Consider the following 23,864-nt stretch of genomic DNA (forward strand, 5'->3'; position numbering starts at 1 on the left):
ATCCCAACTTTTTTGCGGGCTCAATGTGGCTTACAATTCATCGTGGATATGGGAAATAGAGGGGAACATACATTTATTATTAACAGAGAGTTTTGGATTAAATGTTAGTAATAAAGCAAAAGATAGTATAAAACATTTCTGGATAAGTCAGAGGTTATACAGTCACATGTGTTGCTCTTTGTTGTATATCTTGTCGAAGAGATAGGTTTTCAATAGTTTGCGGAAGTTTCTCAGTTCATAGACAGTTCTCAAGTTGCTTGGCAACGCGTTCAGAGCTGTGTGCTCATATAGGAGAAGGTAGATGCGTGCATTAATTTGTATTTCAGGCCTTTGCAATTTGGTGGATGAAGGTTGAGGAAAGTGCGAGAAGATTTTTTTTGTGTTCCTGGGTGGAAGTTCTATTAGGTCTGACATGTAGGCTGGGGCGTCACCATGGATGATTTTATGTACTAAAGTACAGAGTTTAAACGTGATGCGTTCTTTGAGTGAAGTAATAATAACAATTTATACTACAGAATATAGGTATTGCTCATAAGTGTGCCAAAATTATCTAAGCATTACTTTGTAGGTTGGACAAAACATTAAAATAAATAATTTTCTTTTTCTAGATGGCATGTTGAAGACTAAATATTTTCACTTGGTTTTCACAGCAGTGATGTCTTTAAAATGCAAAGCTATTATTTTGGAACCACAGTGCTTTCTTAAATTGTGCTTTTGGAGCAAGCTCTCATAATGTTTTGAGTATTATTTTGACTTTGTGGTGTTTCCTTTTCATGAGTTTTAGCCTTTCATCAAGGAGTGATTATTTTTCTCCCCTAGTGACTTTTTAGGTGTTTGGATTTGGATGTGGTTAACTCATGTTAGTTAATATCTGTCTACCAATTGTAAAGAACCTTATCCAAAATCTAAGTACAGGTGATACTGCCACTGGAAAAAAAAAGTAAAGATGCAGATGGAGTAAAATTTACATTATGCCCCAGTTTTACCGTGAAATCCTCCATGTTGCTAAGGGGTCCTTTTACAAAGGCAAGTTGAAAAAGGCCTGCAGTAGTGTAGGTGAGGGTTTTGGGTGCACGCCAATCCATTTTTTTAGCGCGCCTGTAAAAAAGGCCTTTTTTAATTTTTTTCCGAAAATGGACTTGTGGCAAAATGAAAATTGCCGCACGTCCATTTTGGGTCTGAGACCTTACCGCCAGCAATTGACCTAGCTGTAAAGACTAACTCAGTAACTAGGCAGTAATGACCTACATGTGCCAAATGGCACTTCGCGTCCGTTACGCGCGCCCAAATATAAAAAATATTTTTCAGACGCGTGTATCGGATGCGTGTCAAAAATGAAATTACTGCCACGCAGTAGTTGGGCGGTAACTCCATTTTGGCGTGTGTTGGGCATGCGTAAATGCTTACGCAGCTTAGTAAAAGGGCCCCTAAAAATATTGGTTGTTTCTGGTACTGTTTTTGAGAAATTACTATGTTTTATGACTTAAGGGGCCTGTTGGCTAAGTTCAGTAAGATTTAGCATGCACTGTATCCTAGTTACAAAAATTAGCTTGCAGTAAGTACAAAAACTATTGAGGTGGCAGTAAGGACTCCCGTGTTAACCTGGTGGTAACCAGGAAGTGTGTGCACTGCACAATTATCGCCAGGTACACTTTGGTGATACAAATATAAAAAAAATTTTGTAGAAGGAGAAATGATGGTTTGCTAGGGATGGGAAGTGCTGCGCTAGCCCAGTGGTACTTCCTGTATAGCGAACGGTAAGCCTGCGTTGGGCTTACTGCCACATAGTAAAAGGAGCCCTAAATGTATTCTATAGTGTGGTGCTTGTAAATTCTATATTACATAGTTGAAAAGGGGGCAGTGCATAGGCATTTTTGCAAAATCTATGCACATTATTATAGAATACACCTGATCTATGCCTAATTTAGGCAACGGGATTTACACCAACGGGCTCATTTTCGAAAGAGAAGAACGCCCATCTTTTGACACAAATTGGAAGATGGGCATCCTTCTCCCAGGGTCATCCAAATCAGTATAATCAAAAGCCGATTTTGGACGTCCCCAACTGCTTTTCCTCGCAGGGACAGCCAAAGTTCAAGGGTGCGTATCGGAGGCATCGAAGGCGGGTCTTGGGCATGCCTAATACATGGATGTCCTCGACCCATAATGGAAAAAAAAGGGAGTCCCTGATGAGCACTTGGACGACTTTACCTGGTCGTGTTTTTCTTATGACCAAGGAACAAAAAGGTGGCCGAAATGACCAGATGACCACCGGAGAGAATCGGGGATGACCTCCCCTTACTCCCCCAGTGGTCACAAACCCCCTCCCACTCTCAAAAAACATCTTTAAAATATTTTTTGCCAGCCTCAGATGTCATACTCAGGTCCATCACAGCAGTATGCAGGTACCTGGAGCAGTTTTAGGTAGGCAAATCCAGGCCCATCCCTGGATTGTGTGCGTACAATCCAATGAATACATTTGTAACTTTCTGCATGCTAACGATGAACGTGCAAAATATTCAATAGCCCAAATGAAGATGAAAAAATGGCCTAAAATATGTTAGAAATGAGCATGAACCAAACTTTTTTTTGGTCGCACTTATCATTATTACTTGGCCTGTCCATGACACATCTGCTTTGAATCTCTGCATCCCAGCCACCTACCCATATTAATAATCTTTCTGAAATCACTATTTGCACATGCAGATGCTCTTAAAATAGCCTTTTTTAAATTGAAGAATAAGCTTCTATGCCACTTGATATTATGTTTTAAGTTAGCAAGGTTTATTTATTTATTTATTTATTTATTTATTTATTTACAATACATTCACAAGAATTATCTTGCAATAGAAACATGAGGGTAACACCTAAATAATACAAAGCAAATACATTTACTAGAAATTAATCCACTCATCTTAGACCACTAAAAGAAGGAGGGGAATTCTTAAAGTTGAGAAGAACACTAGCATATTATTTTAAATAAGCAAACAGGCCTGAACGCTTATCCACGGTTAAGCTATATTTCTCAAAACTTTCCCTAGGAGTCACTTGACAATTTTCTTTAATTCAACAAAACTTTTCAGCTGGTCCGGATCATAAAATATATATTTGTTACCCTTATATTTTACCAAACATAAGTTAGCAAGGTTTTACCATCTTCTGTGTCATTTTTGCTGTGGACTATCTACTACTACTACTACTACTACTTGACATTTCTAAAGCGCTACTAGGGTTACGCAGCGCTGTACAATTTAACATAGAAGGACAGTCCCTGCTCAAAGGAGCTTACAATCTAAAGGACAAATGTACAGTCAGTCAAATAGGGGCAGTCTAGATTTCCTGAAAGGTATAAAGGTTAGGTGCCGAAAGCAACATTGAAGAGGTGGGCTTTGAGCAAGGATTTGAAGATGGGTAGGGAGGGGGCTTGGCGTAAGGGCTCAGGAAGTTTATTCCAAGCATAGGGTGAGGCGAGGCAGAATGAGCGGAGCCTGGAGTTGGCGGTGGTGGAGAAGGGTACTGAGAGGAGGGATTTGTCCTGTGAGCGGAGGTTACGGGCAGGTACGTAAGGGGAAATGAGGGTAGAGAGGTAATGAGGGGCTGCAGACTGAGTGCATTTGTAGGTAAGGAGGAGAAGCTTGAACTGTATGCGGTATCTGATTGGAAGCCAGTGAAGTGACCTGAGAAGAGGGGTAATATCACAATTATCCTAGTTACACCAAATTATCCTAGTTACACCAATTATCCTAGTTACACCAAATCTTGTCCTCACTCTTGGTTATACTTGCATTTACAATACTATGCCTGTATTGATAGCATCATTTTAAATTAACCTAAGGTTCAAGTGAAGGCAGAGGAGGAGGCTCCTATGAACATTAATAGGACATAAAGTATAATGCGCCTATCTGAGGAAAACAGAGCCCAGGGATTTTGAAATGGACCAATGATTTAGCTGAATTTCTTTTTCCTCTTTGTTTTTTTTTTCCCATTGACAGATCTGTTTACATTGGGTCAGTGGAACTGACATGAAATGCTGAGTCAGTACAATGACACCATGGAATGACTTTATCTAGGAAAGAAATAGCAAATTTTAGAGTCCATTGACAGACCTGTGATGCACACTAACATGCATTAATATGTATTATTTACTACAACGTCCCTTGTTCACAACTAAATTTTTTTGTTACATTTGTACCCCGCACTTTCCCACTCATAGCAGGTTCAATGTGGCTTACATATTATATACAGGTACTTACTTGTACCTGGGGCAATGGATGGTTAAGTAACTTGCCCAGAGTCACAAGGAGCTGCCTGTGCCTGCAGTGGGAATCAAACCCAGTTCCCCAGAACCAAAGTCCACCACACTAACCACTAGGCCACTCCTCCACTCACAGGGTATAAACAGACTCCATAATAGTGTACAAAGGTGGAAAGCTTGATTCATTAAAAGGTTTTTCTCCACTCTCTGTCCATGTTTCATTGTTGAAAATCTCTCTGCAGCTCCTCACTAACCAGCTATGTTTTGTGTGTGCTAGTCACATGCCCTCTAATTCTGTAAAAGTCACCAAAAATTGTACTTGCAAATTTGGGTGTGTGCCCAATTTGCATTTGCAATTTAATTAAATAACAAGCTAATTAGTGCAAATAGTTGGCTTTTTATCAAGCAATTATAAGCACCAATTCAATTTAATTGAACTTTACGCATGGGATCCGCTGTTAAATTTTACATGTGCTCTGAAATAGGGGACACAGAAATGGGAGGGTCAAGGGTGGAACAGGGACAATCCTAAAATTAATATGTATTGTTATAGAATAATGGAGATACATGCCTAATGTAAGTGTGTGCATTTTCACCATATTTTCAGTTGGTGCAAATGGCCATGCCTAAAGTTAGGCGCAATTTATGTGCATAAGTGCTATTGTGTAAACCGTGCCTCTGAAGTGCAGCTTATAGAATAGCACTTTTTTTGGTGCTGATTTTTCTGACACTATTTATAAAATCTAGAGTATGGCAGGCAATTTTATAAAAAAGGTGCTTATGCTTAGAGAGTGCCTGTGTGAAACCTATTTCATAAAGGCATTCTGCTTTATACAATGCTAGTATAAACAAGTATATATGAGCATGTGCACTTAGACATGGCCAGCCATAAAGCTAGTGTAAATGCTTGAGCCTAGATTTGGGAGTTAAACACTTAAAGCTAGATTCAATAAATAGTGCCCCAAAGTTAGGTACCAGCTTAGTCAGCATTTTGGGCAGGATTCAGTTAATGGTGTCTAAATTGTAGGAGCGTCAGAATGACGCATGTAGTGCTATTTTATAAACTAAAGAGGACCCACGAATGTGAAGAACTCAATAGATTCCATGGGGCAGCAAACAGAGATAAAAGAAGTGGGAAAAGTAAACCAGGCTTGTCCAAAGAACTGGGACCAAACAAATAATTAATAATAAAATCAACACTATTGCATCAGTGCTTACTCCAGTGCCTTACGGTTTGACAGAACGGTCTTTTTTAAGACCAACTTTATGTTGCTATTTCAAGCCTTCTGTTTTCAACCTAAATGTAAAATTAGACCATCAGTCTTTCCTTAAGACATAAGACTCCTGATGCAGGCCGTCAGGCCGAAACACAACGTTGTGTCGAGTCATTTCTAAGGAAACATTAATAAACTGTTGATTTTATTATTAATTATTTGTTTGGTCCCAGTTCTTTGGACAAGCCTGGTTTACTTTTCCCACTTCTTTTATCGCTATTTTATAAACCACATCTACAGTAATATGTGGTTTATAGAATAGCGCATAGACTGGGGAAACATGTACATTTAGGCGCGTCCATTTATGCTATTGAAAACCTGGTGTAAATTCCTGTTTCTAAATGTACATGTGCGTCCCTATAACAATGCACATAAATTTGATTGGTGCCCCAACATGCATACACTTCTCCCATGGATATGTCCCCTTTTCAGCTACACATTGGAATTTATGCACACCTCTTTTTAAAATACACCTACAAAGAATCATGCGTAAATTCCAGTTATTGCCAATTAGTGATGACAATTATCATCACTAATTGACTTGTTAATCAATTGAGCAGCACATGCAAATTGGCCACGTGCACAGTTTAACGTGTGGTACTCGCCATGCTTATATAGAATCTGGCCCTTTGTGCCTAACTTTGAGAGAGAGCATTTACGTTTGCCAACAGGTTGTGTAAATGCTGACGCCCAACTCATGGCAGTTAGGCGCGCAAATGCAAGTATTCCACATTACACCTAAGAGAACTAGTTATTGGTTGCAGTAGAATTAAGATTGTTCATAGCTGCCTGTGCTTATTATTTTGAAATTGTTTTACTTGTCTATTTTTTCCTTTATTAACAGCATTTTTGTCTATTTTCAGCAGTCCTATGTACCAGCTCCCCATCCCATGGCTCCTCCCAGCCCCAGCACAAACAGCAGTAACAACAGCAACAGCAGTGGAGAGCAGTTGAGTAAAACAAACCTGTACATCCGAGGCCTTCCACCTGGCACCACCGACCAGGACCTTATCAAGCTGTGCCAACCGTAAGTGCAGTTAATATATTTGGTTCATCCATTGGATGATAGGGATGTTCAGGCAAAACAAAACAAAAAAAACAAAAGAAAACATACACATACACATACACACAAACACACACACACACACCCACCTCCCTTAGTCCATTTTCTTGTTGTTTCAGTTGGAAAATGATCTGAGAAGATGTTTTTGGCATGCCCCCATGTCCATTAAAACAAATGCACATCACTTTTAAATACACTTGATACCAAATGTACTTTTAGAGAAAAATACTTGTAGTAATGACTGGGTGTGTTAACATGCACTTTATTATGGCACTCATTTTCAAAGCACTTAGGTTACTATCCAGCTCATTTTCGAAAGAGAAGGGCACCCATCTTCCGACACAAATCGGGAGATGGGCATCCTTCTCTCAGGGTTGCCCAAGTCGGCATAATCAAAAGCCGATTTTGGGCGCCCGCCACTGCTTTCCGTCGTGGGGACAACCAAAGTTCAAGGGGGCGTGTCGGCAGTGTACCGAAGGCGGGACAGGGGCATGGTTAAGAAATGGGTGTCCTCAACTGATAATGGAAAAATGGGCGTCCCTGACGAGCATTTGGCCGACTTTATTTGGTCCCTTTTTTTTTCATGACCAAGCCTCGAAATGGTGCCCGAACTGACCAGATGACCTCCGGAGGGAATCGGGGATCACCTCCCCTTACTCCCCCAGTGATCACCAACCCCCTCCCACCCCAAAAAAAAAAATTAAAACACATTTTTTTCCAGCCTCTATGCCAGCCTCAAATGTCATATGCAGCTCCATGACAGCAGTATGCAGGACCCTGGAGCAGTTTTTAGTGGGTGCAGTGCACTTCAGACATGCGGACGAAGGCCCATCCCCCCTACCTATTACACTTGTGGTGGTAAATGTGGCCCTCCAAAACCCACCCGAAACCCACTGTACCCACATGTAGGTGACCCCCTTCATCCCTAAGGGCTATGGTAGTGGTGTAGAGTTGTGGGTAGTGGGTTTGGGGGGGCTCAGCACACAAGGTAAGGGAGCTATACAGTTGGGAGCAATTTGTGATGTCTACTGCAGTGCCCCCTAGGGTGCCCGGTTGGTGTCCTGGCATGTCAGGGGGACCAGTGCACTACGAATGCTGGCTCCTCCCACAACCAAATGCCTTGAATTTGGTTGTTTTTGAGATGAGCGTCTTCGGTTTCCATTATCTGTGAAAACCAAGGTCGCCCATCTCTAAGGTCGACCTAAATGTTGAGAATAGGCCGTCCCCGACTGTATTATCGAAACAAAAGATGGACGCCCATCTTGTTTCGATAATACGGGTTTCCCCGCCCCTTTGCAGGGCCGTCCTGCGAGGACGCCCTCATGAAAACTTGGGCGCCCCGTTCGATTATGCCCCTCCATGGAACTTTGTAAGTCTAAGTGCTTTGAAAATATGCCTTATGTAAGTTTATAAGTCTATATGCTTTGAAAATGCGCCTCAATATGATCAAACTATGCTGTTGTCTCAAAATTTGCAAAATGATCTATTTATGATTTGGTTCCCAACAAACACCAATGTATATCACTAAGGAGGGTTTGGCAATTTCATTCCTCCAATGCCACTGACTGCTCAGATGACATCCAGACTGAAAGAAGTGTTCATACAATAAATGCAACAATTCAGAAATATTGTACTTGGCAATGCCAGGAAAACAAATGTGAGAGCTGCTCCTAGCATGCATGGCATCATGGAGGTTACTGAGGAGATACAGTATAAGAAGAGGGTAGCCAGGGTTAATATCAGTACCATGTTGAAGAAGCTTGCTCACTACCTGACTCTGAAAAGTTTAACTATTATTTTTCATCTGTGAAGACACATTCTTCTAAGATCTTGGTAGTGGGCTGGGGGAGGGGGGGCTAGATATTAAAGTACAGTAAAAGTTGGACTTTTTCTACAACTTAACTTGCTGTAGGAATCACCAACCAGCAGTAGCTTTTGTACTACAGGTTACTGACTTCTGTGTTACAAAAATAATGCAACTTGTAATCAACCTCACAAGCAGTGTTATTCTTCCGTCCCAGGTTCATCGGGCCATAAAGCTGCAGTCCAATGTTCATGGGCCGCTTCTTAAATGGGCTGGTGCTCAGCAATAAAGGAGTTGCCCCTCTCTTTATCTGTCTCAAGGAGATTTCCCACCCTGAAGACCCCCTAAATAACCCCCTCTCTGAATCTGACCCCACAAGTACTTCTTTCACACTCCGAAGACACCCATAAGAACTTCCTGCCCATCCTCAACCCCCCCCCCCCCCCCCACAAGTACAGGCAAAGGATTCCTCTATCCTCCCTTAAGGCACCCTCGAGCCTACCTTTTTAATCCCTGGTGTCTAGATGATTTGGGGATAGAAGCGATCCCTATTTGATTCTGCCCCTTCTGGTGCGGAGTTAAAATGATGCTGGTGACCCCTAGTGGTAGTCTTGCTATACTTCTTTTGGGAGTCAAACTGTTACATAATGGAACATTGGGCCTTGGAGAGGTCCTTTTATGGCAGTTTGATTCCTAGCGGTAGTACTGTGAGCATGGGCGCCCGGTATAAGAGGCTTGGGAAGGCTAAGCCTCCCCTGCTGCAGCAGGATGGATCAGCTGTGGAGTCCCACTGCTCTGGGGGGTTTAAATTGTTGATTTACCTCCATCCTCACAGTTGGAGCTGCAGTGAAAGCCATCTCTAGCCTTGTGTAACCAGTTGTAGAAATTGGCTTATGGTTTAATTTGTTTACCTTACTGCTGGGAGAGCAGGAGGAGTTGGCTGGAAGTGTCCTGGGTTGCCAGGGAGATATTTAATGAGGATGACTTCCTGACCTGCACATGAGCAGTTCATACCAAAGAGACTTGCACTGACACCTGAGGACAGATAGCAGCAGAATCGGATACTGGGCCAGCATGATCAGAAAAAGTCACCAGACAACAAAGGTAGAAAATATCATTTTATTTTCATTATAGTGTTTGGAATATGTCCACTTTGAGAATCAGGTGCTCAACATTAAAAGTTTGTATTTATTTACTTATTTATGGCATTTTATCCCACATTAAACATGAATTAGGGTGTTTTGTGGCTCTACATGAGAATTGTGATGATATGATCCCTTGTTTCATGTTGTTGACGGTCTGCATTTTCCATATGGGTGGTATATTGGTGTATTAGGTTCTGCCCAGTGTAATATTTATGGTACAGTAAGGTTCTGAGTGTGTTTTTGCACAAAGTTGTGCATAGTGTTTTGCAGTTGAGCAATTGTGGTTAGAATATGCTTTGAGCGACCACTTTATTCTTTGACATATGATACATTTCTAATATCTAAATTTAATAAAAGGTATTAATTGTGACTTTTATTTTTATTTATTTATTTTTTTCTGTGTGTTATCAGACAATTATGGATTTAAGCTCCACCCCGGGCCCCAACCCTAACCCCGCCCCCTTTAGCCTGAGTCTATTGCTGGAAGTTCAGGAGCAAGTGGGTATTGTTCCTGTTCAGAATTCACTAGATTGAAAAGGTAGACATGCTGAGGGGGGGGAGCTAAAGAAGGAGGAATGATGCTTTGTCTGTACTTGTGGGGGGTCTTTCGGTGGGGGGAACTACTTGGAGAAGTCTTCAGGGAAGGGGAATGCCATTCATGGGGGTAAGGAGTGGAGGCAGCTCTTCATTGCTGAACACCAGTCTCTTGAAGAAACTGCCAAGAAACATTGGGCAGTGAATCTATAGTGGTATTTTTCCAGGAATAACATAGTTTGCAGTGTTCAATAGTTTGCGGTGTTCTCTGGAAGCCATGTTATAATGAGCTGTATTACAACCATTTACATGCTTTGCATCTCATTACTATATAAACTGTATGTTAATGCCACTTAACATATGTTAAGGGGCAAAAAATGTGTATTATTGCTGTATCTCACCTTGATAATTTACACCCCCCTCCCATGGTTCACAGCAGGCTGTAGGGATATGCACAGGCAAAAAAAAAATTTGTTGATTTTCAAATTTTTCAGAAATCTACTATTTTAATCCATTTTCTCAGTTCTCTTCCGGCATTCCTTTTAAGCAATGTGTTTTAGAACTTTATGATGCACTCAGATCAATTTGTATTTATGTTAAATCGATTTTGCAGGAACAAAGCATTTTTAAAGACATACTAAGGGGCCCTTTTACTAAGCGTGGCTCTTGTGGTAATTTAAATTTTGGCGCACATTTGATACACAGGGCCAAAAATTAATTTTTATTTTCAGACGTACGTATCAGATGCGCACCAAGTGACATTTGATGCACGTAGGTCATTACCGCTTGGTTACCGTGTGAGACCTTACCACTAGGTCAATGGCTCATTGTAAGATTACAGAACCAACATGGACGCACGGCAATTTTGATTTTGCCGCATGTCCATTTTCGACAAAAATTTTAAAAAGGCCTTTTTTACAGACACGCTGAAAAATGGATCGGTGCATGCCCAAATCCCTCGCCTACACTACCACAAGCCATTTTTCAGCGCACCTTAGTGAAAGGACCCCTAAGACTCTGAATGCATATCCCTAGCAGGAACCAATGGAAGAATAAATCCCGATGGGCCATGTTCTCCATGAGCAACAGAGCCACTGATGCGTCACATAGAGGAGCATGATAGAAAGGGGCGCCCAAGTTTTCCTGAGGACATCCGTGCAGGACGTCCCAGCGAAGGGGCGGGGAAACTCGTATTATCGAAACAAGATGGACTTCCATCTTTCATTTCGATAATACGGTCGGGGACACCCAAATCGCGAAATTTAGGTCGACCTTAGAGATGATCGTCCCCGATTTTCAGCCATAATGGAAACCGAGGACGCCCATCTCAGAAAGGACCACATCCAAGCCCTTTGGTCGTGGGAGGAGCCAGCATTCGTAGTGCAGTGGTCCCCTGACATGCTAGGACACCAACCGGGCACCCTGGGGGGCACTGCAGTGGACTTCACAAATTGCTCCCAGCTGCATAGCTCAATTACCTTGGGTGCTGAGCCCCCCAACACCTCCCCCCCCCCGCAAAACTCACTACCCCCAACTGTACACCACTACCATAGCCCTTATGGGTGAAAGGGGGCACCTAGATGTGGGTACAGAGGGTTTCGGGTGGGTTTTGAAGTGCTCACATTTACCACCACAAGTGTAACAGGTAGGGGGGGATGGGCCTGGGTCCGCCTGCCTGAAGTACACTGCATCCACTAAAACTGCTCCAGGGACCTGCATACTGCTGTCAAGGAGCTGGGTATGATATTTGAGACTGGCATAGAGGCTGGAAAAAATATTTTTAAAGATGTTTTTTGAGGGTGGGAGGGGGTTAGTGACCACTGAGGGAGGTCATCCCCAATTCCCTCCAGTAGTCATCTGGTCATTTAGGGTACATTTTTGTGGCTTGGTCGTATGAAAAAAAGGACCAGGTAAAGTCATCTATGTGTTCGTCAGGGACGCCCTTCTTTTTTCCATTTTTGGTCGAGGACGCCCATGTGTTAGGCACGCCCCAGTCCCACCTTTGCTACACTTGCGACACGCCCCTGTGAACTTTGGCCATCCCCGTGACGGAAAGCAGTTGAGGACGCCCAAAATCAGGTTTCGATTATGCGATTTGTGTCGAAAGATGGGCGCCCTTCTCCTTCGAAAATAAGCCTGATAGTCATTAAAGATTATTTTTCTAATTCTCCATAATTTAGTTTGTACAAGAAAAAAAAACTATGAGTCATACTTGCTAATGGAAGGTCAGAAAGCTGAACTATTTTTCTAATCCACCTGAACTGATGCTTTAAAAGTAAAAGAATATTCATAACAGAAAAGAGAGCTAAACCAAAACGCAAGTACAACAATGCAATAAGCTGCCAGAAGTGTTAGTGTAATATATTACATGTTGCAGTTTGTTCTCTGACCATGATGTAAGGTCAATTGGAGGCGAAGTGCTCAACAAGAGAAATCTCCACACACTAAATGGAAACAGAGAGCAAGTCAGTGAGAAGAAACATTGCAGTGGCAGGAAATTAGTTTGAGGACATGCCTGTAGGTCATAGGGAATAGGTGAGTCAGACCTTGTTTTTCAACTCCTCTTTCAAGCCTCACTGGGCATTTCTCAAAAGGAAAAAACTTCAAAGTTTCAAAGTGACTTCTGTGGCTAAAATGTGTTTTGTCCCACAGAAATTGGCTATCTGAATATCGCCTTGCCTCTCTGCACCTAGAAGTCTCTGTGCGTTTTCCTACAACTCATGTCCTTTTAGTAGCATTTGACAGCTTGCCTTGCTAGAGAATGCTGAGGTCAATGGAAGAGAAGTCAGCCTATAGATTGCATTTTCAAAGACAGCATGTACCTGTCCTTTTCAAGCAGAATCTGACCTGCACAAAAGGCAGATGCAAATGATCCCATGGACCTTGTACCTGCAATAGTATAAAGACAGAGACTAAGATTGGTGCATACAGTGCATCAAAGCATAGAGTTGGAGCTTTTTCCTCCTAAAAAAAGGTGTTGGAAAACCATGACATGCCAACTTCTTGTGACCCAAAACTAGTAAAAACAGGCCACCAGTGCACAGTGAAAAGTGCTTTCTTAGATTTGTTTTACGTGTTTTTATTTATGATGCATGTTTTTATTATGTAAACCACCTAGGGATAGTTGGGATATATATTTTTAAAATAAAAATAAATTGACAAATCAGTTATTATAAAAATTTGAAGTGTGTTTTTTCTGACTAATTTAGGGGCTGTTATAATCGGAGTGTGCTGAAAATGAGCTAAATTTTGAAAGACCTTTATTTTTACACTTCTATAATCTTTATTTTACTTTGGATGCAATAAAGTAATAAGACGCATACTACACAATAGTGCAGATTGTATGCTAAATCCTAAGTAAAGCCAAGAAATAAAATATATTAAAATGGAAGTGGAACAGAGAAAAAGAAATTTGATAGGAATGCGTCTTTAACCAGTGTTTCTCTACTTGCAGTAATGATGCTTTACACAGATCAAGTTGCATGCTCCCTCCTTGAGAACAGATGAATGCAAGGTCACCATGCTTTAGAGTTAATTTTTCTTAATTTTAACTTTAATGCTTAGAAGAGTTAAGTTTATCAAATCATTGCAATTGGAATCTCTCCTGTTTAGTCCTGAATGTTCCTTGAAGCAGGAAGACCGTTGCCCAGGAGAGGGAGATTTACCTCTGGGACAAGAAAGTCTCTCACACACCCCAACACTCTCACCCACCTATCTGTCCAACATCCACTTACTTGAACCCTATCCACTCACTAGCCTACCCCCAATGCATCTACCAACACTCTATATAGGTGGGTAGGTGGTTGTGTAACAGGGTAGGAAATGGTTAGATAGGTGAGAGAAGGGTTTGGTGGAGTAGGTACATGGCTTGGTGGATTGGATAGATTAGTGAGCACAAAATAGGTGAAAGTGTGCACGATAGGGTACTAAGCTGGGTGGGTGCAGGGTAGATGAGAGAGGAAATGCAAAGGACCAAGGCTTAGGTTGCCCAAGAGACCAGGCCATTTAATCATAGCCTTGGAGCCTTGTTCTTTCAAAATTGGGAATCCCATCTTCAAGATCTTTGGTGATTTGTGAACTTCCAGTTGACTTCCCGTTGAATTCAGTTGGAGGTTAAAACTGCAAGGCATATCAGGAGTTTAACTAAATCAGTGCTAAACCAGGAGTGAAAAAGTGTGCCTTTTGTGGTCCGGAGATCATATAAAGGAAGATAGTTAGTAATGTGTGTTTGAGGAATATAGCATGATAATTCTATTAAGAGTCACCTCGATTTAGGCAGTAAGAACACATGTAAATAATGGTATTGTGGTCATTTATATGTATATGTAAATACATATGTGTGTAAAGGTTTCTAGCTAAGCACTATTCTGTATGTATATGCCAATATTTGGTGGCACATTCTTTGTAGGTGGGTGTTTAAATGGGCAGAATTTGGACAGAGTATAGGTAGGCCACACTGCACACATACTCCCTGATATTCAGTCAGTGACGGTCAGCGTTCTTTTTTAAACATTGACCATCACTGGCTACATTAGCCCCCAATATTCAGTGTCTGGCCATGTCTGGGCACCAGCACTGAATACTGGGGGCTAATTTCTGGCAGGCTGACCACCGGAGCTTATGTGGGCCTGGCTGGTATTCAGCCAGACCCACATAAGGTAGTTATGCAACACAGCATTCTTTGTTGTTGTTGTTCTTTTATTTATGGTAACTTCGAAAGCACTTTGGGAGTAATTTTATAAAGGATTTTTAATGTATATACCCCAATCTACCTGACTGCATGAGAACTCCCAATACCCCAAATTTTCTCTCTCTTCCCACTCTTTTCACACTCCCTACTTATTCTTCCCACTCTCTTTCCCCCCACAATTCCCTATTCCCATACTTGCTTGTCTTTGTTACTGCACTCCTACATTCTTCCACTCACTCATGTCTGTCTCATTCTACCCCATCTTCAATCCTTCGCTTCCCTCACAATTTACTCACCCAATAGTCTAGCCCTACCAAGCATTCTATCTTCAAGATTACTATCCTAGTGCTTCCTCTCTCTCTGTACTCTGTGGCTCTCTGTTTTTGCTTTTCAATTTTCTTGCCCTCCAATCCATTTCCTAGTGTTGTCTCTCTACCTCCTCTTTCTTGAAATGTCAGGCCTCCTCCATTCCCAGCATTCCTTTCCTCTCCATCCTCACAGCATTCTACATCCCCTCCTTCCAGTACTCTTATTTTTCCTTTCTTCCGAAAAGCTTCTTTACCCATCTCTCCTGGATCTTCATCTCTTTCCCATCCCTACTTTCTTCATCTAATTCCCTTGCCCCTTATTCAAAGCTTTTCAAATTGTGGGTTGCAATCTCAAATAGGGTTGTAAAAGCCACATTTGACTTTCTGACCTGGGCAGATACTCCATAGGACATCATTGCCCTGTGCCACCCTGAAGGTCACATGTTTTTTGTGGCCTTACAAATTGGGGTTGCAACTGCAAAAAAAATGGAGAGTGCTGCTTTAGTGTCTGGGGGGCCCTTTTACTAAGCTGTGTAAGTGACTACGTGCACCCAACGTGTGCCAAAATGGAGTTACCGCACGGCTACCGCGTGCCCCTTATGGTAACTTCATTCTTGGTGCGCGTCCGCTAAGTACATCCCCCAAAATTTTTTATTTCCTGACGCGCGTCAGCTATGCACGCCAAGTGGCATTTGGTGCGTGTAGGTCATTACCGCCCAGTTACCACGTGAAACTTTACCGCTAGGTCAATGGCTAGCGGTAAGGTCTCAGACCCAAAATAGAAGCGTGGCAATTTTCATTTTGCCAAACGTCCATTTTCGGCAAAAATTTTAAAAAGGCATTTTTTGCAGATGTGCTGAAAAATGAATCTGTGTGCGCCCAAAACACGTGTCTACACTACCACAGGCCATTTTTCAGCGCACCTTAGTAAAAGGACCTCTGGATTTTTTGTCAGAGCTCACTGCAGTAGTGACAATGTTTGAAGCCCAATTCTTGTCCCTCTGCACCAACTCTCCTCCACCCAAAAATAAGAAACTAGCTTGAAATAGTAACAAATCCCATCTTGCTTCTGTCAGAACAAAGTAAAGCTACCAGCATTTCTGCCCACCTTTTTGATGAGCCTTTAATCCTTGCAGACCTACAGACAACTGCTAATCTCACAAAATTAGTACTGACTTTGTCTACAAACATTGAACCTCTTGCAGAAAGAGCCAGAAGAAACTCTGGCAGCTTCAATTTGTTTTGGCAGTGGTTGGAATGAGATTGACTGTCACCTCAAGCTAGTTTTTTTTACTTTCAAGGACAGTGAAAAGTTTCATGCTAAGGGGGAGGCAGAGGCTCAATGTGGCTTACTGAGAACACTGCTTGGAAGTTAGCTTGCTAAGGGGCCCTTTTGTTTAGCTTACTAAACCGCATGTCTACACGTGCCCAACGAGCGCCAAAATTGAGTTACTGCATGACTACCGCATGGCTCTTGCGGTAATTTCATTTTTGGTGCGCGGTCGATACGCACATCTGAAAAATATATATTTTTGGACGCGCATATTGGATACATGCCAGGTGGCATTTAATGTGTGCAGGTCATTTCTGCCCGGTTACCACGTGAAACTTTTCCTGTAGGTCAATGGCTGGCGGTAAGGTCTCAGACCCAAAACGGACGTGCAGCAATTTTCATTTTGACGCACATCCATTTTCAGCAAAAATTTTAAAAAGGCATTTTTTGCAGGTGAACTGAGAAATGTTTCTGCGTGCACCCAAAGCACACATCTACACTACTGCAGGCCATTTTTCGGCGCATTTTTGTAAAAGGGCACCTAAGTGTTCTGCTGGTGTGATACATTGATCCCTGTCAGTATGGCTGTCCTGGTTTTTGGAGTCTTCATCAACTGGAATCAGCTCCAACCTAACTTCTGGTTTCTTTAGAACTTAAGCCTTGTATATGAGTTGTCAGTCAGCTTGAGTTACATTAATAAATTCATTCTAGAGAAATCATTAACTCCAGTGATCTAGCATGGAAATCTGGAACTCATCAGGATGTGACCACAACCATTTATTCCAAAAATGTCTCTCTCTGAATTCTCTTCCTGAATTCGTCATGCTTCATGTGAGCCAGTGTGATGGGGTTCTAAAAAGAAGCAGCCCAGCAGGACTCCAATCGGTTAAGATTCATAATAGAATGGCTAATTAGAAGCTTTCAAAATCTTTAAACACTAATAGTGTCTCAGGAAGGAAATACAAATCAGCACAGAAAAGGATCTTAATGATGAGGTTTATTTAAGGTTTTTTTTTTTTACTAAATTACATGGAAAGAGAAATTTAGTAATGCTGCTGCTTTAGCCGATGTTCCTCAACTCTGCAGCAATAATGCATGATGTAATTCAAGCTGCAAGCTCCCTACTTAAGGAGCGATCAGTGCATGTTCACCATGTTTGCGACTATTTGATCAATATTGATGAATTTCAAAGAAGGAGATATGTTACCCACTGAGCGAAAAGGTACCAAGTATTTGACTTATTTGTACCACATGATAGAAGGATATCACTGCATAATTATGCAAAATTTCTGCCTCAGATATACACTAATTACATTTTTTTCAATAAAAAGTACATTTTTTAGAAAAACACATTTGGAAAAATAGCAAACTTAAAACATCACATCTCTGTAATCCATAGGAAGTTATGGATAAAATTCAACCAATTTTTACTGCAGAGAACACAAAACTTTCAAAAATGAATATTGCATAAATTTACTTCTCTAAACTCAATGTGCTGCTATGGGTAAGAAAGCAAATAGAATGTTAGATATTATTAGGAAAGGAATGGAAAACAAAATTGAGGACGTTATAATGCCTTTGTATTGCTCCATGGTGCAACCTTACCTCAAATATTGTGTTCAATTCTGGTTGCCACATCTCAAAAAAGATATAGTGGAATTAGAAAAGGTGCAGAGAGGGAGACAAAAATTATAAAGGGGATGGGACGACTTTCCTATGAGGAAAGGCTAAAGCGGCTAGGGCTCTTCAGCTTGGAGAAAAGGTGGCTGAGGGGAGATATGATAGAGGTCTATAAAATAATGAGTGGAGTTGAATGGGTAGATGTGAAGCGTCTGTTTATGCTTTCCAAAAATACTAGGACTAGGGGGCATGCAATAAAGATACAAAGTAGTAAATTTAAAATGAATCGGAGAAAATTTTTCTTCACTTAACGTGTAATTAAACTCTGGAATTTGTTGCTGGAGAATGTGGTAAAGGTGGTTAGCTTAGCAGAGTTTTAAAAAGGTTTGAATGACTTCCTAAAGGAAAAGTCAATAGACCATTATTAAATTGGACTTGGGAAAAATCCACTATTTCTGGTATAAGCAGTATAAAATGTTTAGTACTTTTTTGAGATCTTGACAGGTATTTGTGACCTGGATTGGCCACTGTTGGAATCAGGATGCTGGGTTTGATGGACCTTTGGTCTGTCCCAGTATGGCAATATTTATGTAGTTATGTACTTATAGCCTTTATCTCTGTTATTGGTAACCTCACTTTTGATACCTTTTTGCTCAGCAGGTCACATACGGTTGTATAAATTGCTCACATGAAATTAAAATTATTGTAAGTGTAAATCTGTACAAAGAACCTAAAATCTTGTTCAAATTAAAAAGACAAAAATGTGATGAAAACATTGTATATTTAAATAAAACAATTGTGTTTCCCCACAAAGTTCAGTTTGTACAAATATTTACCTAAAATTATGTAATATTCTAAAGATGCAGACTGAATTCTACAAAAGATAAAGTTTTGCAAAGAAAAAAATGGCACAGTTTAAAAAACAATTAAGGATGAAAAAAAAAATGGAAATTGGATGTGCTAATCTTTTCCTTAGAACTGCTCATCATTTAGTACATGCATATCAAACTGTTTGCATAACCCTTGTCATGATTACACTGGATAATGAATATTGACAGGTGAATGTATAATAAACTAATCCTAAAGTCATAAAGCAAAGTAACGCAGATTAGTGAGTTAGATCATAATGCAACAATTTTCACAGTGGATTAAAAACAGATTTATACAAGGCTGTCGTGCTATGGACACAAGTCCCTTTAGTCAACAGAGTGATCTACTTATCATATCATTAAATGTTATTGAAGCAATATAAAAAACAATTAAGGAACATTTAAAATCTGATTTCTCTAAATGTTTGGATTTGCATTTAGTGTCTTCTGTGCATTATGTTACCACTTGAGCATCAGCTTTTCAATTGCAAGAACGCTTACGTAGAATGCTTTGCCAGACCAGTTGCATATAAGTACTGGTATTCAGCAATCTAAGAAAATGTTTAAAAAAACCACAGCTTTGTACAAGCTTATTTTCTGATGAGCAATGTAGGTTTGGAGAGTTTGTGAAGGCAGCACTTTATGTTGTATATATTAATGAAGATTTATTTTTTTGTTATTTTTATTTTGTATTTTAATATGTATGTTTTTATGGAAACCACTTAGTGGATAGGTGGGTTAGAAGTGGTTAAAATAAATAAATATTAAGATGGTGATTATCAGCAGCAATGTACATAGGGCACAGTTAACATGGGCTACTGTTCAGGTGTGTTATTTTAGGAAAAATAACTAGGATTGACAGTAAAATAATATATCTTAACAGTAGCCCATATTGTTAACTATGCCCCTAAGGGGTCCTTTTCCTAAGCTGTGGTAAAAGGTGTCCTTAGCGTGCCATAATGCAGATTTGTCCAATGTTCTAAGGCCATTTTTTACTGCAGCAGTAAAATGTCCAATTTTCCTTTTTTTTTCAATTAATGGCCAGGTACTAATGTTGCCATTAGCACGCAGTCATTTAAAAAATTAGCACATGAGCACTTACCATCACCTATTTTGTAGGCAATAAAGGCTCATGCGCTAATCCTGCGCTAATCAGTTAGCATGTGGTAATGCAGCTGGGCTAACTGATTAGTGCAGAAATGTCCATCCCTTCCCTAATAATTCCTAGTATCTGGTTTGCTGTTTTGGCCACCACCGCACATTGAGCAGAAGATTTCAGCTTATTATCTACAACAACACAGATCTTTTTGTTGGTTGCTGACTCCCAAGGTGGACCCTAGCATGAAGTAGCTATGATTCGGATTATTCTTTCCAATGTGTCTCACCTTGCATTTCTCCACATTTAATTTCATCTGCCATTTGGATGTTCAGTTTTCCAATTTCCTAAGGTCCTCCTGCAATATTTCACAGTCCACACGTGTTTTAACAACCTTGAATAGTTTTGTGTCATCTGCAAATGTAATCACCTCACTAGTTGTTCCAATTTATAAGTATGTTAAATAGCACTGGTACCACTACTGATCCCTACAGCAGCACTCCACTGTTCATCCTCCTCCATTGAGATAAATGACCATTTAACTCTTCCCTCTGTTTTCTGTCCAATAACCAATTCCTAATCCACACCAGAGCATTGCCTTCTATCCCATGACTCTTTAATTTTCTCGAGAGTCTCTCATAAGGAACTTGATCAAAAGCTTTCTGAAAATCTAGATAAACTACGTCAACTGGCTCACCTTTATCCACATGTTTATTCACACTTTCAAAGACATTAAGCAAATTGGTGAGGCACAACTTCCCTTGGCTGAACCCATGCTGACTCTGTCCCATTAAACCATGTTTGTCTATGTGTTCCATAATTTTATTCTTTATACTATTTTCCACAATTTTGACATGTACATGTCTCTATTTATTGTAAAGTTGGTCTCAAGTCATCACAGTCTTGATATTGAAGCTGCTGATTTTACAGACATTACTACTTTCTGTTTTAACTTAGGATTTAAGTGCTACTGAAATGTCAAGACTATGGAGAAGACTTTGTTGATCAGGAAACACCAATAAATGTTTATTTGTTTAATTAATTTCTTTTGTACCACCTCAAGCCTGAAAGCTTTTGATGTGGTAAACATTCCGGTACAAAAAATATTTTGCCGTCTATGAAGGGCTCACAATCTGAGTTTGTACCAGAGGTAATGGAGTTAAATGACTTGCCCAAGATTGTAAAAAACTGCAATGGAATTTGAACTGGGCTCACCTAGTTCTCACCCTGCTGCTCTGAATATTAGGCTACTCCTCCACAAATAACACAAATAAAATCATTAAGCAGATATTTAAATGATCATAAGAAAATAAGTGTAGCCATACTGGGTCAGACCAATGCCCCATCTAGCCTAGTATCCTGTTTTGCAAACAGTGGCCAAGCCAGGTCACAAGTATCTGGCAGAAACCCAAATCGTGGCAACACTCCATACTACAAATCCAGGGCAAACAGTTGCTTCCCATGTCTATCTCAATAGCAGTTACATGGAAATACTTTTAAAACAAATAGGAGGAAATATTTTTTCACTCAATGAATAGTTAAGCTCTGGAACTCTGCCACAGGATGTAGAAACAGTGGTTAGCGTATCTGGGTTTAAAGAAGGTTTGGACTTATTTCTGGAGGAAAAGTCAATAGCAAAATGGATGCATGCTGGTTTTTATTTTGCCGCACGTCCATTTTTCGGCAAAATACGGCCTTGTTTGCAGGTGCACTGAAAAATGGACCTGCCCACGTCCAATACATGGGTCTATACCAGTACAGGCCATTTTTCAGTTACTTCCTGTTCCTGGGCAGAGAGAGCAGGGAACCAGCGGAGCCGACGCAGCTCCCAGAAACGTGCAGTCGGGGCGGATCGGCCCTACCGCCCATCCCTCGCCACTTTGCGATGTAAGTACATGCTCCGGGGGGGGGGGGGGGGGCCGTGCTACACCCGGGGGGGGGGGTGCACAGCGGCGACCCGCCCCGGGTGTCAGCTGCCCTCGCTACGGCACTGGTGCCAACCTTTCTTTATAGAATTAAAGTGCAAGTTGGTGAAAAAGTGCTTATATTAAAGGTGTGAATGCATACCTAGTTATGCCTAGTTATGAGCTGGGATGATTGCCTAAGACCCCATTAGGGGAGGTTAAATACCCGGCTCTTTACATCAATCTCTAGGAAGTCAAAGGAAAGAAATTCACACACACACACATACAAACACACTCACCACCAATTATATATATACATACATACATACATACATCAAAGGCCTTCAGGAGAGAGTATGGGTCCCACTTAATGACAGTGAGTTCACCCAGAACTGTCTCAAAATCCCTCAGGTCCTCTGCTCTTTTATTAAGAATGCATTGTCATAAATTAATTGGTTATATCACAAATCACGGGAAATAAACTTTGAAAAAGCATTGGCTAGATTATATTCTGCTTACATCTGCAAGTTCAGAGGATTCAGGGTACTTTCCAAAACTGCTAGTGGTTCCAGTAACATTTATAGGAATGGGGAACTATCATACATTATTCCGTACATCATCTGTATGCTCTGACATCTGCATGCAGTGCATTCAATTCCCTGTTCTTTTTCAAACATGTTTTTGTCTTTAAAAGTTTCCTGCATCTGGTAAATACAGCAGTAGTCATTTTCCATCTTATTTACTATACTAACATTTAACTTCTAATATCTATGAATGGGGGAACCATTATTTTCCAATATAACCTTAATATCATCAGGGACACACATACATTACAATATTCTATAATTGACAACAGGCTTGTGCTCTCTGCTACTACTCCATCTAAACTACTCCTATGCACACACTTACCTACAGAGTACACGCCATCGGATCACGGTGCATACTTTCCTGCTAATTGGTATTCTATAAGAGGTCATTTAGGTATTTAAGTGGCTACTTAAATGACTAAAATACCACCATTTATGCTCCTTTTTGTTATCAAGTTTGGAGGTAATTCTATAATGAATGTGCTAGCATTTAGGCACCCTGATTGCACATAAATAAGCTGAATACTAGCATTTATATGTATATGTGCACACATATACATTGTACATTTCAATAGTCTACATGGGAGAAAGTTATCAATAAGGGCTACTGCTAAAACAGGTTATTTTACGGTTAACCCTAGTTGTTAGTAACTAATTCTCAATGAATAAAGGACTAGATTCTATATATATGGTGTCAATATCTTTAATTTGATAGCACTGTGGAGGTTTTTTTTTTACCTATGATGTGAGTGAGTACTCTATGAAAAATTGACAGTATATCTGCAGAATCCGGAGGTACCTCATGGTACTTCAGGCTTTTTCCTCCAAGAAAGAAAAAAATAATAGGATTGTATGCTTTGCGATCACATCTTTTAATTACATTAAGGATTTCAATAGATGATTGTATTGTAACTTTAGGTATGGCCATTTGTATCAACTGAAACATGGTGCAAATGTCTGTACCTAAATTAGATGTGTATCCCCCTCATTCTATGAAAGCACATAAATGCTAGGATCACCCCCGTTCCACCCATGACCCTCCCATTTCCACATCCTCTTTTTGAACTCAGATGTAAAATTTAGGCACGGATCCCACACCTAAATTTACGCATGTATATATTTCAATGAAATCGAATTAGTGCCAATAATTGGCTGAGAACAATCCAATTCTCAATGCTAATTAGCTCATTATTCAATTAAATTATGTGCACAATTTTTAGCAACTTTTGTAGAATTCTGGGCTTTGTACCTATATTTAGGCAAGCCCACTTATGCCATGTCAATAGCAAGTGTAAATGAATGCACCCAAATGCGGCACTTAAACATGTAATCCCAAATGTTCCTCCCCTCTGTGAACACCCTTTGCATTTACATGCTAAGGCAGTTGCACAAACAAAAGTTATAGAATATCACTGAGCATGCACCTATCACAAGTGTAACTG

The 23,864-nt window shown here is 40.5% G+C and overlaps 1 protein-coding gene across 4 annotated transcripts in view; it reads left to right on the top strand.

Moving 5' to 3' along the window:
* Positions 1 to 23,864, top strand: part of RBMS3 (RNA binding motif single stranded interacting protein 3) — a 1,285,867-nt gene that overhangs the window by 291,193 nt on the left and 970,810 nt on the right. For all 4 annotated transcript variants that reach the window (XM_030205863.1, XM_030205882.1, XM_030205872.1 and 1 more), the window contains exon 2: positions 6,393 to 6,556. In XM_030205863.1, coding sequence (XP_030061723.1) covers positions 6,393 to 6,556 — 164 coding nt within the window. The remainder of the gene's footprint in view (positions 1 to 6,392; positions 6,557 to 23,864) is intronic.

This window comes from Microcaecilia unicolor, chromosome 1, assembly GCF_901765095.1.
Source record: "Microcaecilia unicolor chromosome 1, aMicUni1.1, whole genome shotgun sequence".
NCBI lineage: Eukaryota > Metazoa > Chordata > Amphibia > Gymnophiona > Siphonopidae > Microcaecilia > Microcaecilia unicolor.